This window comes from Impatiens glandulifera, chromosome 6, assembly GCF_907164915.1.
Source record: "Impatiens glandulifera chromosome 6, dImpGla2.1, whole genome shotgun sequence".
Taxonomy (NCBI): domain Eukaryota; kingdom Viridiplantae; phylum Streptophyta; class Magnoliopsida; order Ericales; family Balsaminaceae; genus Impatiens; species Impatiens glandulifera.
The window spans coordinates 26,534,688-26,552,118 of record NC_061867.1 but is presented as its reverse complement, the minus strand read 5'-3'; the positions used below and the strand labels follow the sequence as shown (position 1 = coordinate 26,552,118).

The following is a 17,431-nucleotide window of genomic DNA, read 5'->3' as shown; positions in this document are numbered from 1 at the left end:
GGTGACGGTTGTTTCTAGCTATTGACGGTTGCTTTGCTTCTCCTTTTGCTTATATTTGTTGTGAAAGGTTTTCACAAACATTGTTGTTTTTGTTTTCCCTTTTGTAGATGGCAGACTTCACGGTTTATAATTTTCCTGGTAGGATTTCATTGAAATCTGTCCTAGCCCTAAAAAAATATATGATAGGTTTGAAGCGCTGGATCTTATGGAGAGGGCTCTAAATTCCCATTTCAGTATTTATTGAAAGGAGTCCCAGACTTGTTGTTCTCAGGAACAATTTTACATCAGTTGTTGTTTCGGAAGGTTAAGGCCAATTTGAATAGGATGATTTTCAACTTGAATTGGGAGGAATATACTTTTGGTATGAAAGAGTACGCATTGATTACAGGCCTCAACTTCGACAGATTGCCTGAATACAAAGATGAATGTCGAGGTTGTCCACCCTTGCTGATAAAATATTTCTAAAGGAATACGACAATTCGAATGTAGGAGTTGGAATCTTGTTTTATGAAATGCACCGATAAGGAAGACACATGGAAGATCGGGTTGATCTACTTGATTAACCAGTACCTCTTCTCATATGACCCAAAACGGATTTTAAATGTCAAAATCATCCATATGGTTGAAGATGTTGAAGATTTCCTCCGATTTCCATGGGGAAAGTTGTCCTTTAGATTCACCATGAGAGGTCTTGACCAGGACATGAAACACCACAGGTCCGTATATCTGTTCAGGAAAGGGAGTGGAGTTACTAATTCTTTTGCTTATAACGTTTATGGGTTTGTACTAGCACTACAAGTGTGGAGCTATAAGGTTATTCAAAACTTTGTCCCTAGATTCGCCACAAGGAAGAATGTTGATGGCCCTTTTCGCCCAAGGATAATATTGTATCAATCCAAAAGGAATAACACATTTCAGGAGGTACAATCTGCCTTTAATAGCTCTGTGTTTTCTACGATGGAAGAGTCCTCCACAGAGACGAGTTTGTACAGTGGGGAGGATTTTAAACAAATTGACAATTCATTCGATGATTTGTTTGAGGGAGTTACTGATGGGGGAGAAAAAGAAAGGTTGAATCAGATGAAGATCAAGATGAAGAACCTATTATTGTCCAACCTTCCAAGAGGAAGAGGAAGGTTGAATATGATGATATATCCCCCCAGCAAAGCAGCCACCAAGCGTCGTAGCCTGCGTCACATTAGTCCCCCATCCGCAACTTCAACACCTCCATCATCACCGGCACCGGCACCGACATGTCCTGTTCAGATAAAGAAGTATGTCGAAGAGATAAATAAGAATGTCGAAGAGATGAAAAAAGATGTCGAAGAGATGAAGAGAGACATAAGAGACATCAAATTGAATCAACAAAACTATTTTATTCTGTTTGAAAAGGTGATTCTCATTCTAAGCAACCAGTTCGCCAACCATGTCAACAACCAGGTAATTCTCCAACCTTTTGAGCTTTCTATTTTTTTACAATATTAGAAAGAAAAAAATGTTTTGTTTGGTTGATGCTTGACGCATCTAGCTTGACGCATCTTGCTTGACCTGAATCTAAATTCTTTTCAATTTTGTAGCAGGAGGAGGAAAAGGAGAATGACATTTGTCTGAATGACATTCGTGATGAAGAAGAGGAGGTTAATATTGGAGTCATTTTGCAGGACAGTGTTGAATTGGAGCAGAAGAAGATTGAGAATGAGAATGATCCGCCGATAGAGAACATTCTTCAAGAGGCAGTGAATGAGAATGAGAACGTTGTTGAGGATCCGATTGAGAACGTTGTTGAGGATCCGATTGAGAATCTTGTTGAAGATCCGATTGAGAACCTTGTTGAGGATCCTATTGAGAAGAAAATGGAAGAAGTGCAGAAGTTTGAACCGATGAAAGAAGAAGGGGAGAAGAAAGAAGAAGTGGATAAAAAAGAAGAAGTGGAGAACAAAGAAGAAGGGAGAACAAAGAAGAAGTGGAGAACAAAGAAGAATGGGAGAAGAAAGAAGAAGTGGAAAACAAAGAATAAGGGGAGAAGGTAGTGAAGAGAAAGCAGTCGTTAAAGAAGACTGTTCAGAAGAAGGTGGGGAAGAAGATAAAGGAAATTGACAAAGATGAACTGAAAATATGCAATACTCCTCCTCCTCCTAAGAAAATCGTATTGGTCACGAGAAGGAATAGGAGGCCGAAGAATGATCCAGAGTTCACCGACACTAATCTAAAACTGCCCAAGTTAAAAGATCCTATCACCGTCAATCCCCTTCTAAAATATGACGATCAACTTCTGACTGAATTGCAAACATGGCTTAAAGATCCAAAAACTGACGGCCAAAAAATTGAGCTCCATACTACGTTAGTTGATAAGGACTTATTTCGCCGAGTGCTGAAAAGGTTCAATTGGCTGCAAAATCAGGTAAGTAATATTCATGTATTAGAATAATTTCACAATTACAGATTGTATTTTGAATGTTTTTCTCTCGTACAGGAAATCGATGCAGCCTGCTTCATTCTGAGAAGAAGATCTTGGCTATATCCAAAGACATATAAGAATAATTTCACAATTGCAGATTGATGGCTCCACACCAGGTTCACTGCTGGTTACCTAAATTTTCTGGAAAGTCGTATTGAGTATGACATTGAAAACTTTTTAGAATACTTCTAGGTCAATGAAAAAAGCTTTATGACCAGTTGGAAAGTATGCGATGATATATATATATATATATATTCCTTTGAACATCAAAGACGTCCACTAGATACTTTGTGTTTTTCGTCTACAGCAATGGCGCGTAGACGTATATGACTACGATCCTGGATGTTATGTTAATCTTGATTAATTTGTGCAACCGATGTGCGAAATCATTCCGTGTATATTTGACAAGGCATTGCCTGATGAAGAAAAACGAAGATTTCCTCTACTTAACCCTGATTCCGTTTTTCCATACACAAGACTTCCAGAGTTAGAAGTCCCCAAAGCAATTAAGAGTGGAGATTGTGGTGTCTTTGTACTAATGTATATAGAGTACTTGACTACAAACCTGAATCTAGCAGAAGTGACCTCACATGAGATGAAAGGTTAGAGAGAAAAGTGGGCGGTCAGGTTATTTCATGGACTTGTAAAACCATAATGATATCAAATTTTTGTATTGTTAATCCCAAACTTTTGTAATATGGTTGATGTAATGATATCAAACGTTGTTGATGTTATATATGTTATTGTTTCTAGGTTTTGCACTAATGTAATAAGTTGTTAGGCATTTGCGTTGAAGTTGCGTCATGTAGGTTGCGTCATGCATCAAGCAGTTGCGTCACGCAGGCTGCGTCATGCAGTTAAAACCTTTAACAGTTGCTTTGGAGATTCCATCAGCCAGCTAACACCCGAAAGACTGAATGCACCCTGTATTACAAAGACTGAATGCAAACACCAGAAAATGGAAGTAGGCAAAATTATCTGAAAATGCACCCTGTATTATCTGAAAATGCACCCTGTATTACAAAAACAACATTGACACCACAACACTTGACTTGGTAATAAGTCTACAAAAACATTGATATCCTTGATACACTATACTTGGTAATAAGTCTACAAAAACAACATTGATATCCTTGATACACTATACTTGGTAATAAGTCTACAAAAACAGCATTAACACCACAACACTTGACTTGGTAATAAGTCTACAAAAACAACATTGATATCCAGAAACAACATTAACACTAACAAGTTCATTCTAAGCTAATGGCTCGTACGATTGAGATGATGGCTCGTATAGTTGAGATGATGGCTCGTACAGTTGATATGATGATGGCTCATGCTGCTGAGATGATGATGGCTCATGCTGCTGAGATGATGATGGCTCATGCTGCTGAGATGATGCTCTTGCTCTTGTAGTAGATGGTGCAGGAATCACTACTTTGTATGTTGCTCTATTGTGTCCTAGACCTGCACATGAACTGCATCGTCTCGGGACCTTACAGACCTCACCTTAGGATGTCCTACGTTTAGTTTGTGGCCGACCTTTCTTAACCTTCGCGGGTGGTTTTAGACACACGCGTTGTTTGATAATATCGGGAAGATCCCAATTTTCTTCATCACCAACCGGATAACATGTCTCCGCATATGCATTCAACTAAGATACAGTTGTATAATACCTATGAGAAGGAAAATAAAACGATTAAAAATAGGTTAAATAAATAGGTTCAAAACGATTAAATACCTTGAGCATAAGTCATAAGGAACCACATTCCTGTGACGGGCAACAGCCAGTGCATGTGTACAAGGAAGACCGGAGACTTCAAATACCCTACAAGTGCAGTCCTTGTCCTTCAAATTGACTTTAAAATGTGCCTCATTGTCATGCACATATAACTCGAATCGGTTAAGGGATGATACAGTATAGAATCTAGCCTTCTCAAACCATCACATAATAACTTTTCATATGTTGGAGATAAAAAATTCTTGGTGGTTTGACGCTTTTTCTCTTCTATCATTAAACCATACTTGTAATGTTGTTCTTAAAGAATCAGTCATTGCTAAAATTGGATACTTTCTGGTTTCCCTGCACTGGCTATTCAAACTCTCTGCATAATTGCTTGTGAGTTGATTGTATCGCTTACCGGGGAAATATGCTCTACTCCATCTTTGAAACCCAATTTCTTCCAAATAGGCAGCAATCTTATGATCTGTAACCCTGATCTTGTCAAAAAACCGATTAAAGTGGGGGATAGTGTACGCACGAGAAGCCAAATCAAACTCCACATGACAATTATCAGTTTTGAATTTGGCCATAATATTCATCTTTATGTGATATGTGCACGCATTGTGGTCTGCTTCTGGAAAAACAGCACACAAAGCATTGGCGATGCTTGGGTGTCTATCGGAAACGAAGACGAGATCATCAACTAATCCAATTGCTTCTCTAAGTTTTTGCATAAAATAAGTCCACGAGTTATTATTCTCTGAATCAACAACGCCGAATGCAACAGGATACAGTTGCTCATTGGCATCCAATGCAACAGCCACCAATATTGACCTCCCACCTTATGCTTGAGAAAACTGGCATCAACACACAATACAGGACGACAAAAGACTTTGAAACCCCTAATTGAGAAGCCTAGAGACATGAACATATACTTGAAGTGGCCGAGCTCGTTTGTCTGGATATCTGTTATGGTACCCGGATTATTCTTCTCCAACATGTATAGGTATGAAAGCAATTTTCCATAGGAATCCTCTACCGTTCCTCGCACTGCCATTTAAACCGTTTCCCTTGCCCTCCAAGTCTTATTATAAGTCAAAAACATCCCATAAGCTGACTGCATGTCTTCAATTATTTTCTTAGGCAGGTGGTTATGGTGATGGTCCATGTACTTACCCTTCATGCACTGCCCAATAACCCATGCCGGTGTTTGCATTTTTTTCTCCGGCCTCGACAAAACTGAGCATGAGTGTTATCGATTGAATTTCTGAATCTCAAACATCTCGGAAAACTTACCTTTCACAGCACGTAAGCTCCACTTGCATGTCTCATCCATACATTTCACATACCAAAGATGTTTTCGAGACTTTTTCACTTTGAATTCAAAATGATAAGTCATCGCATATTTATATAGCGTTAGTTGAAGTTCTTTTTTAGTATCAAATAACATACCAACTCCCAATACGGTTTCACTAGTTAATGCCAATACAAATGAAGGGTTTGTTGGTGATACGTCTGTCGGTGATACGTCTGTCGGGTCTGTCGATGGTGTATCCATTGATGGTCTTGCACTAGATGATATACCCATTGACGCTCTTGCACTAGATGGTGTACCCATTGACGCTCTTGCACTAGATGGTGTACTCATTGACGCTATTGCACTAGATGGTGTACCCATTGACGCTCTTGCACTAGATGGTGTAGGTATTGATGATCGGTGCGGCGTGCGTGCAATTGCTGGTGCAGGACTAGTAGTAGCTTGGAAGTCACTAACCCGTTCATAATTAAATTCAATAACCCGTTCATAATTAATCAGTTAATGATGAGCCCGTTCATCTTCTTCTCCTCCTCCTTCATTTTCACTTCCAAATAAAATCTATTAAGAAACAACTCGAGAAACAACGTCAGATATAGTTTTTTTAGTAAGTAATGGTAGTGTACTATCTTGACTTGGGTACTTCTCTACTAATGAGACACAAAGTGGTGACGAATGTGACAAACTTTGACCCGAAATCAACTGTGATAAATAGATGCCCACATCTTTATCTCCCTCAATAACAATAGGGGGAAGTTTTGCAGAAGGATCATACATGACTTTAATCACTAAATCATATGTAGACTTTTGCACGTTAATCGTCTCATAGATTATATCAACTAATTCAGCAAATGTAGTACATTGGGGTATATCCATAGTTTTGCATGATTTTGCAGAGAAAGACCTAGTACCATCGGCTGCAATTTTCCACTCTCCATTGTACACAACAAATACGTCAGCAAATACTTCAGCTGCAATTGAAAAAATGATACTATCAATCGAGAGACACCGTAACAATGAAATGCAAGTAATAACTATAAATGGTCTGGGATGCGTTACACAGATGCGTCATGCAACTGTGTTACGCAACTGCATTACGCAACTGCGTGACGCACTCGGATTTCCCAGCAACGGTGGCATTCACCTACTCAATCCCTAAACACTAAACCCTAACAAACAATGCGTTGAAAGAGAGAAATAAAGGAAAGAGGAAGAATGCCAGTAGCAGCGGACATCTCCTTCGTTGGGATTCCGCCGTCTTCGTCGGGGATCGTCGTCGGGGGTCGTCTTTTTAGAGAGAAAGAGAAGAATGGGAAGTAAAGAAAGAGAACAAGAAAGAAAGAAATGAAAAGAAATGAAAGAACTGGAATTTTTTTAATTATATAGCAAGGGCATTGTGGATTTTTCACAATGCACTCGGGTGCGTCACGCAACTGGAGGATGCATGACGCAATAAGGGCATTTTCGTTAGAAAAAAAAAGGAGGTCACCAGCGCTATTTAAATTATCCACTCTCACCAAACGCATTTCACCCTGTTATTAGGGTCATTTGCTCAAATTTCCCCCTTCTATCACCCAATTATTTTTTTTATATAAAAAGGTTATTTATTGAACAAAGTCTTTGATTTCATAGATTATCCTTTCTTAAACAACTCTATTCACCACCATTTTCTCAAATCAATTCACTGTTACGAAATATATCCATGTTTCATTCACAGGGAAGGGCAAAACGATATTAATTAAAAAATTATCGTTTTGCCCCTCCATGTGAAGGTAGCAGGTACGGATCCGTAATAGAGGATCCCATTTGCGATCTTATTTTCCTATTACTGTTTATAATATATATTTATATACTCTGTTCTCTTTTTTATGGGGAATTAAAGAAGAACTAGACACCCCACAATTATGATCTTCGTTTAAACTCAAAACGCTTCAAACTGATTTTTTTTTATCTCTTTAGCTGGCTATTACCACTGGGCTACTTTGGTAATTTAAAAAATATGATCACAGGTTAAGCACATAGTCCGCAAACGCAGTTAACCATTTAACCAGATACAGAATTTATTGTCTAACAAGCTCGAATCCAAACATCGGAAGGCTTTGCTGCCAAACAAACAAAAATTATTGAGTACTTTTATTTATATTAATGCATTTAGATATTCTTTTATATCCATAGGAAAATGTGTAAATATTCTTACTATTCTAAAGAAGACAAATTCAGGCCAAATGAAAGTTGTACTAGTTCATTCTTGAGAGAGGAAAAACAACAAAATTTCAAAGTTCAAAGGGCTCAAACTCAGAAATTGAACGCGCGATCGAGGTCTCCTTGCACTCTTTGTATATGTATCTTCTGTATGTTGCAGTAAGTTCTCACTACCTTCATGTGTGTTTGTTTGTACATGCGCGTCTGCAATTGGTTGTCATTTGAGCTCGACTTTCTCTACAGCCCTAGAATTCGATATGTTGAACCTTTAATTGGCTGAGGGCTCGTAAAAGACAGGTTTTTATGTGGAATGTTCACTCTGGATTTGGTTTCATCTCAACTCACTTCTTTTTATCTTATTTCTTATCGTTTATTCTCTTGCTTCCTGCATAAACACAGAAGATGGATAATGAAACTGGAAGAACAGAAGAGGCAGATTCATCTGAAACAAATTGCATAGAAGAAGCACAAGTAGGGATGGTATTCGAATCAGAAGAAGTAGCTAGAGCGTTTTATAATGTATACGCCATGCGTATGGGCTTTACAACCCGCGTTCTTTCGTCGCGCAAATCAGAACGCGATGGATCGCTTATTTCTCGTGGACTTGGATGCCGAATGTCTCCTCCTCGTCCTCCTTCTCCTTCTGATAATCAAAATTCAGATAAAGTTGCAGCAAAACATCAACGCGATCACAAGAGAGATCTTTGTACGGCTATGATTCTAATCAAGAGAGAAAAGCCTGGGAGATGGGTGGTTGCAAGATTTGTGAAGGAACACAACCATTCCTTGGTTGCTTCTTTGCCTTCAGGATGTCCACCTCCTGTAAGATTCTTGAAATTTTTCTATTTTTTATTCTTACAGTTATAATATTGTCTATAGTTTCTTAATTTCACCTCGGATTTAAGCAAATGTTAATAGCTTGGAACATACTTATGCGGTTTATATATTAGGGTTTCAAATGAAAAATCACAAGAAGTCTTGTAACCCAGCTAGTTAGTTCATCTATTTATTAATATTTTAGATGTGCAATCTCAAAACCCTAGGTTTCCATCTATGGTTGATTTGGAAACACCATTTCATCTAGTTTTCTCATATGGGTTTGGCGGATCTAGATCCAGTTGAGATATTGTTTGGAAACAAAATGTATCATAACTTAGTCCAACGCAGATTCAAATATGCCTAAAATAATGTGTAGGCATGTCCAATTGGGCTCAACGAGGGCTAAAAAAAACGACTAGGAGATATCTACAAACTCTATAAACTGTGCAAACTTCATGGTAATCTGACGGTTGGATTGTGAACATGAGGCATTTAAATGGTGCGTGATTTCAGTGTATCTCATACCAAATGTATCTGCATCCTGAAATCCAGCCTAGATCTAGATAGGTTCTAAAAAGTCTACAAATTGTTCAAATTTCATGGTAATGGAACGGTTAGATCATCCACAAGAGGTGTCTAAAGTTGCACAATTTTGTGTGTATCTCAGTAAGCAGTATCTGAATTTGCATCCTGAAATTCATTGGTGGTTTTTCAACTTTATTTGGATCTGGAAATTTTGTTACAAAGTGTTCTCAAATGAGTGATTGTTCTTATAGATAGATACTTTGTTGTCCTTTCTTTCTCATCACATGTTCTAGATGAGAAGATATTTATGTATATTAATCAATAACGTTTGCACTTATGGTATCTATCCAATAATTGATACTTGTGAATTTTGGCGGTAGGATTGGAAGGATAGAAAAATTCAAGAGCTAACAACAGAACTACGAGCCAAGAAGAAGTTAAGTGCAGCATACCGAGATCAATTACTTTCTCTTGTGAATGATGTCGAAAACCAGAATGGACATTTATCTAAACGAATTCATCTTGTTCTTAAGAATCTCACCGAACTTGAAGCTAAAAGAAAATCGCTACCCAAGGTGATTGTTGTTCTCTATACATTTACTCTAATTGACTACATTCATTTGAATTAATGTCAGGTATTGAGAATTTAACTGTCATTGATGAATCTTCTTGGTATCTGATTATTCGCATAAATAAATGCAGGAAATCTAATGGAAATCCGTCTTGTGTTGAAAAGCCTTGTCAAGAGACAAATGAAATGAAGCCTTGGGAAAAGATTACTTGTTAAATGTCTGTAGAAAATGTAGTAGTTGGAGTAAATATATAGTAGTTAATGTGGTGTTGGATAACACAACTTGATTAAATGTTATTTGAATTAAATTTATTTAAAACTTATAATTATTTTAACATAGTTCAAATGCAGATAACCCAAAATCCGTGACAATTTTTTAGGAACAACTCTTGTTATTTTATATATGTATATTTATGTACTTTAGATTTTATTATTTTTACTTTTGAACATTATTGGAAAATGAATGACATTTGGATCATCATGATTGTCTTTGCATTCTTAAATATCACAAGCTTAAGCTTTTGTTTGAGGATATTGTTGTTGATATTTCACTCATGTTTAATTAGTTTTATGTTGTTTTGAATTTGCATGTAGTTTTCAATTTAAAATTGATAAACTAGTATTTTTTAAATTTAGATTCAAGTTGTTCAAATCACATGTGTGAAAATTTTAGGTGGTTCTTACAATTGGACACTAACTTTGAGCATTTTGTTGAGTTGGAAACAATTTGAGAGTTGCAATTAAGGGCAAAGAAATTATCTAACTAAAGATTGATGGCATAAGACAATTTATAGTTGATGTATATTATGCTTCAGAACTAAGATGTAATTTGTTGAGCATGGGACAACTTCAACAAAAGAAGGCTTGATTGTTCTAGTTGGAAATGATGAAAGTAAAATTTATTTTGAGTGAAAACATATTGTTTAAACTAAATGAACTAGAATTAATATGGAGGATAAAGAAATTCAAATAGAATCTTGTCTTAAAGCCTTTATTGAAGTCAGAAGACTGATGTGACATAGTAGACTTGGGCATATAAACTTCAAAAATCTTCAATATGCAAGCTAAAGATATGGTGAATGGACGGCCAACTATTTGCACTCCTGAGGAAAAATCTACTCACTGCCTAGTGGGTAAACAACATTGAGTAAATTTTTTTTTTTTTTTGATGATTTCAGTAGAAAGGTGTAAGTTTATTTTCTTTATGATAAATCACATGCATATGATAAATTTAAGTTTTAATTTTTTTTTTTTTTTTTTTTTTTTTTTTTTTTTTTTTTTGAAAATGAAATTTTAGAGTCATTATACTTTTTACCCACCACGAAAGAATTGAGTCTAGGAAAGAAGAAATAAAAATATGTTGTCAAATAAAAAAAAGGAGAAATGATTAAGGGATGGATTTTGAAAGAATGAATGATGCGACACAATTTGATTTTGAAAAAATAACAATTTTTCTCTCTCAGTTCTTCTCACCCTTTATCATTTTTCAACATTAATAGTAATGTGTTGACACACTCTCCCATATTTTCTCTCCCAAATTTTCTCCCCTATTACTCCTCAATAGAAAAATAAATAGTGCCTAATTTTTTTTGAATTATAACGTTTAATTGGTGTAAATAGAAGTTACATAAGCTCATTGAATATTTCATTCTTTTTTAATTAATTTATTTTTTATTTTATTTCTTATTATATATATATATATATATATATATATATATATATATTAGAAAAAAGAAATGAACGATTATTATTAATTTATAAGTTAAGTTAAGTGTGATTTATAAATAAAATTATATAATATTATTATTTATAAATAAAAATATTTATATTTATATATTTAAATAATATAAAAATTATTTATAAAATAATATATACTTTTATATGATTAAATTATATATAATATAATTAATAATGAGAGAATATAATATTATTATTTTTTTATAACTTACCATATATAATAAATAATTATGATATTTGGATATCTAATTAATTTATCAAACAAACAAGGCTCAATTGTTGAACAGTCATAATTCTATCTTTTCTCCAAAAATCCTAACCTAGTTCTATCTCTTCTCCTCCTACCTCCATAGCCTGGTCGATTGGGAGTCGATTTATCCCGCAACTTCGTAGCTTCAGTTCGGTGAGTCTGCACATAAAATTGTCTCTGTGACGAAGGAGAGAAAGTGAAACAACATGTCAGAGAAGAAAATTTGATTCAAACAGTATGTTCATTTCTTACATATCTTCATTACCCATTCTAAGTTTCATAACTGCCGGTCGCGCGCAACATCTATATTTACATTTTCTTATCATTCACGATGTCTCGTAGATCTGCATCTCTGTCTGTCTTTCAATTTTTTATTTTGATATCTGGATGAGTTATTCATTTGGGTTTCAACCGAATCTTAAGCTATTTTGGATGAGGCCTTCTAAAAGTTGTTTATATTAGATCTACTATTGTAACTTTTGGTTTTTGTTCAGCTGTCTATTCAGGTTTCATTTGTGTGATGTTTATTTTTCAACTGGAAAGTCCTTTAATGGGATTGGTTTTCAAAACTGCACTTCTCCTTTGAACAGCATTGTAACTGGAAATATGTTTTGATGATGGATATGGTTTAGAATATAATCATTCTATGGAACGACCCACCCATATATGAGGGTACATTGTAGATATAATAGACCAATATGTAGAGTACCTAGAATCAGTTGGTTACAGGGGGTTGAAAGCTATATAACTCACCCAAGTCCTATTAGAAAGTAAACTGCAATTGGGTAAAGCCAAATCTATTGAATGAAAGGAGCTTTGTCTGATTCAGTCTTAATCTTTTATCTTCTGCTTTTTCCTCATGCTCTCCCTAAGTTTCTTGCTGATTCTAGTGACGATCACAGATCGAGACACCACAAGTTTTCCCTCCTGGTGGATACTCTATAAGCAAATTGTGTGATGGAAAAAATATGCTGACATACATTTACATGGTTAAAAATGTTCCTCTAATGTAAATTCGTGAAGTATGTGCAGGCCACAAGATAGAATACTATTTGACTTTTCCAAACATGTTTTCCCTTATGATCTCTTATTTTGGAGATCTACTCCACGGAAATAAAAGATTTGTTACTTTTGTTAGGCTGTTAACATGATGATCTCTATGATTTCAATTTCCAGGTGTAAACTATATGTAAATAAACATGTTTAGTATGATCTGTAATGATTTTAGGGTCAATTGAACATTGATGTCCTTATATATGTAGCAATTAACATTTGGAAGCAAATCGTGCAGAAATTTGGTCATGAATTTGCTATTGCTCTAATTCTTGAAAGTATCGCTAATATGTTTTGTTTTGTAATGATGTTTTTATAACTATGATCCTATAGGGATTTCTCTTTAGGTGTGCAAATATGTTAAGTGGATGCTCCTTGATGTCCGGGACATCCTTTCTAAACCAGAGGCCTAATCCGAAGTTGTATCAGTTTCGATCTACAAACAGTGCTTGGTTGCCTTCCAAACTCTTGCCTTTGGGAACTAGAAGCTGTTTTGGATCTCATCTGAAGCCAAGGCATTGTCCATCAGAAGGTATGATGAAACTTCTGTTGTTATGTTGCTTCATGGAAAAGAAAAAGTTGGTCCATCTTAATCCGTTAAACATTTTTACTTTAGTTCCATTAGATTTGATATTACTTGAGACAAAATTAATAGCTAGCTTGGATATTATAGAAGCTAATTCTTTGGTTCTCAAAACAAACCTAACTCCTTGATCATACATTTGTACTTTATTTACTATAATCGCTAAAGGAAAAAAAAATCATATATTCCCTTTGTTCCAAATTTATTATACATAAAAGACTTTCATCTTGTATAGTTGTACATGTTTTATATACTTTTTTTTAAATGCTAAAGTTTGAATTAAAAGAGTTTTCGCCAAGGAGATACCTGATACTATTAAGAATCATTAAATAGTGTGTATATCGAGTTTTGAACACGTGATCTTAACGTTTCTTATTGAATTGCTAATTGATACCGGTATTATGCCTCTTGCAAAATGTTTATTGAGATGATTCTCTTTCCAATTGTTGTGATAATTGATTGTCGCAATGCAAATCTGGCCTTGTTTATTTCAAATAATGAACTCTAGATAACTTAGAACACAACTAGGACTGGATAGATTAACTTGATATAGAAGTTCATTTTGTTTCCTGAACTTGCACAAAAGACTATTTTTGTTCCTTAACTAGTGTCGGGCTCGTTTAGTTTCATCTACTTATAAAAATACTCAAATTACTTATCGTCGTCATTTATTGGGTAACTCTGTTATATTTTTAAATCGCTTCTACACAGTTTTTATCTCTCTTTAAATCTTAAATCTTCTTCATAAAGTGCCTCAAGACATTAACAGAGCTAGCCAAAACAACTTGAAGTAATTGCTGCCATTTCTTGAAGTTCAGAAAGCAAAACTTGCTTCCTTTTATTTTTTTTCAGAACTAGCTGGACTTAAAACATTCCTGATTATTGTCAGGAAAGAAAATCTCAAATCTCGGTGCAGCATCTACACCACTTTTATGTGGCAGTTATGGTAGCTTTATCCAAACAGTCCCCATCTTACCGAAGAAAAGGAAAGTAAGTTCATTTCAGCCTCCAAGAGCTTCTTCGAAAGATGTCCCATACAGCTTCCGATATCCAGCAATGACCACAAAGCCAAAATGGTGGTGGAGAACTTTAGCTTGCCTTCCATATTTAATGCCTTTACATGAAACATGGATGTACGCTGAAACAGCATATCATCTCCATCCATTCTTGGAGAACTTTGAATTCTTAACATACCCGTTTCTTGAAGCCATTGGGAGACTTCCTAGCTGGTTCTTAATGGCGTATTTCTTTGTGGCATATCTTGGTATCGTAAGGAAAAAGGAATGGCCTCACTTTTTTCGGTTTCATGTTGTGATGGGGATGTTGTTGGAGATTTCCTTGCAGGTTATAGGAACTGTTAGTCGTTGGATGCCGTTGGCTGTTTATTGGGGTAAAGTTGGTATGCATCTTTGGACTGCCATTGCATTTGCTTACCTATTTACGGTTTTGGAAGCCATAAGGTGTGCGCTGGCTGGTATGTATGCTGATATTCCTTTTGTTTGCGATGCTGCTTATATTCAAATACCATATGACTAAGATTTTACTATATGTAATTGTACTTTGCCTTGTATGGATTATCCAATGAATTGTTTTCTTTGAGACTATTTAGAATTTGATATTTTGTACACAATCTCTTACCCCCTTTTAAAATTGGAGGTGATCATGATCATATTATATGTATAATGTGATTTTTGGTTTCATTTTGTACAAAGATTTTTTTAGCTTTCATGATCTAAATTATTTTTATATATCATTGTTATTTTGACAAATAAAATGTGTTAAATCAGATGAACTTTTGCTCATTTGGAGAGCAAACTAAATTTGTGCATAAAGTTTGGCTTCAGGTTTGCAGCAGAATTTTGAACCAAACTTATCTTAGAACATGTTATTAGAAACAAATCTTTTGGTATTTTCTTAATGTTAGAAAATTAAACTGAATAAACGTTTATTTGGAAAGTTTCAAATTTGTTAAAGTATGAGATTATTCTTAAAATTTTATGAATGTCCAATTTTATGAATGGACATTTAAAGCTTAAAGAATATTAAAGATGGGTAAATTCTTACATTAGTTAAAATTTTAAGATTTTTAATTTTATATGATTTAAAGAAATAGAGGTAATTTATATAAATAAATTCAAAAACAATTATTTATTTAAACAAATAGATACGTGTAATTGTGATTTTTTATTTTATTTTGTTTGTTTATTATTGTTTTTTTAAAATTAATTATATATAATTAATATTATTTTAAAATAAACCTTAAGGTTAGCGGTTTTAGGTAAGGTTTGATTTTCTCTTTTTAAAGTATTAATTATTTAAACTATAAAATATTCTTATTTAAAATTTTATAATTTTCAATGTTAAGTTTTATTAGTAAGAATATCTAAATAAATTGTTTTCTTTTTTTAAAAATTATGTCAAACAAATTTTCTAGCAATAAAAGATCACATGAGGTTGTTAGTTAAAGTAATACTATTCTATTTTTTATTCAAATTTCAACCTAAAATCAGTTTTTTTTACAAAAGTACAAATTTATCATTCTTTACAAAAGTTTAGATCATAATTCAATTATTTATAATTGAAATGTAATACTGTCCAATGACAAAATCTCATGTTATGACTTAAAATTTTGATATTTTTCTAAATATATTATTTGGGATAAATCTAACTTCAAACACACTATTTGTTGATAAAAGAGGGAAGTTTAGCCCAATAAAAGAGATATAAATATCAATATATAAGCATGGAAGTGTGAGGAAGACCATGTAATTCATTATGTTGTTAGGATAACAATATATATGCAATATCATGTATATTATTTTTAAGATTATGCAATGAACTAAAATTTATTTCTATAATTAGTCCTCTTCTTTTTAAGTTATTCTTATGGATTTTTTTTATGCTATAATTGTTTTCCTATACATCACATATATGAAATGAGAATTCTTTTTAGCTCTCAAGTTTAACTTATGCTGTACTAAATAGAAAAAAAAAAACCTGTATACTTGTTCTCTCATTTTGGTTAATTGATAAAAAAAAAGGAGTGATCCTGTTTTCCAACTTGATAAGTCTATAAATTAGTAAGATTATGAGTGAATTTACTATATATAATAGTTAAGTAATAAAATATTATACACAAAATAATTTTGGGATCATATATCAATAATAAATAATAAATCAAATGAGCATCATAAATTTAGATTTTCATCCAAGAAATCAAGACTTACAAAATACAAAATTAATCCACATCATTTTTTTATAGGACAAAATTACTTATTTGAACTTATAAACCAGCTGAGCCGGCCAGGACGGTGATGCTTGTTGCATGAGTCACTTTTCATTGTCTCTTATAATATTAACACCACAAATATATTATAATATTATTTAATTATAATATTTTTTGAGAAGAATGTCAATTTTATGTATCAAGTTGGATGGAGGTGTCAAATTTGTTATTGAAGTTATAAAATTCTATTTATGTATACAAACTTGACAAAATTTGTCAAATTTGTTAACTTAACGGAACAAAATTAAACAGAGTTAACCGTTTGCCAGGTCAAATTGATGACTAGGATTTTATATTATTATTTTTTATAAATTAAAGAAAAAATTATGACTTGTCGTGTTAGTCTTCTCTAAAGAGAAGAACTATGAATTCATATGTTCGTGATTTCATCCATGGATTCCAATAAACTCAGTTCATCCCTTTCAAAAATAACTTTTCAATTTCAAAGCCGTCAGCAAGATCAAACAAAACCCTAATCCCATAGTTCTTACGATTTCTATGGATCCAAGGCCACAATAGGGTTTTCATGGAAGCTTTTGCAGCGAAACTCCTCGCTACCATTTTGTCGGTTAAATCTGCTTCCGCTGAACTTCAGGCGGTTAAATTTCCTTACAACTTGGAGGCGATTCAGTCCACCCATAAAGCTTGAGTAAAAGAACTCAATCAAATTTCTCAACTTAAATAAAGTTATCTCAATGAATATCTTGATCTTAATTCTATTCTACCTCAAATTACTATTTTGTTGGCGGGGATTCAAGAGCATAAGAACATGATGGAGATGTATGAACTCACTGTTTAGAAATACAGTCAATGTTTAGAAATACAGTCGGAGTTAACCTACAAAAACGATCAAATCTTATCTCTAAAGAAAGAAATTGCTGAAATTGTCTCCGGGATAAAATTATC

At 34.0% G+C, this 17,431-nt stretch overlaps 2 protein-coding genes across 4 annotated transcripts; both read left to right on the top strand.

Moving 5' to 3' along the window:
• Positions 1-7,729: 7,729 nt before the first annotated feature.
• Positions 7,730-9,971, top strand: LOC124942301 (protein FAR1-RELATED SEQUENCE 5-like). 3 transcript variants are annotated; one of them, XM_047482775.1, is made up of 5 exons: positions 7,730-7,860; positions 7,945-7,998; positions 8,101-8,523; positions 9,426-9,620; positions 9,748-9,971. In XM_047482775.1, exons 3-5 carry the CDS (start codon positions 8,104-8,106, stop codon positions 9,754-9,756), a joined length of 624 nt encoding a protein of 207 aa, XP_047338731.1. In that variant the 5' UTR covers positions 7,730-7,860; positions 7,945-7,998; positions 8,101-8,103; the 3' UTR covers positions 9,757-9,971. The 3 variants fall into 3 exon arrangements, with proteins under 3 accessions (XP_047338731.1, XP_047338732.1, XP_047338730.1); XM_047482776.1 differs by having other exon boundaries at positions 7,802-7,818; XM_047482774.1 differs by lacking the exon at positions 7,945-7,998 and having other exon boundaries at positions 7,825-7,860.
• Positions 9,972-11,647: 1,676 nt separating this feature from the next.
• On the top strand, positions 11,648-14,939 carry LOC124942201 (protein TIC 20-I, chloroplastic-like). The gene is made up of 3 exons (XM_047482661.1): positions 11,648-11,838; positions 12,990-13,188; positions 14,129-14,939. The coding sequence occupies exons 2-3, from the start codon at positions 13,014-13,016 to the stop codon at positions 14,773-14,775; spliced, it is 822 nt and encodes a 273-aa protein (XP_047338617.1). The 5' UTR covers positions 11,648-11,838; positions 12,990-13,013; the 3' UTR covers positions 14,776-14,939.
• Positions 14,940-17,431: the final 2,492 nt, after the last annotated feature.

Coding starts and splice junctions, on each gene's coding strand:
- LOC124942301 (XM_047482774.1), top strand. CDS start 7,840: ATGTATCTTCTGTATGTTGCA. Junction 7,861..8,100: donor TGTATCTTCTGTATGTTGCA/GTAAGTTCTCAC, acceptor GCATAAACACAG/AAGATGGATAATGAAACTGG. Junction 8,524..9,425: donor CTTCAGGATGTCCACCTCCT/GTAAGATTCTTG, acceptor TTTTGGCGGTAG/GATTGGAAGGATAGAAAAAT.
- LOC124942201 (XM_047482661.1), top strand. CDS start 13,014: ATGTTAAGTGGATGCTCCTTGATGTCCGGGACATCCTTTCTAAACCAG. Junction 13,189..14,128: donor AAGGCATTGTCCATCAGAAG/GTATGATGAAAC, acceptor GATTATTGTCAG/GAAAGAAAATCTCAAATCTC.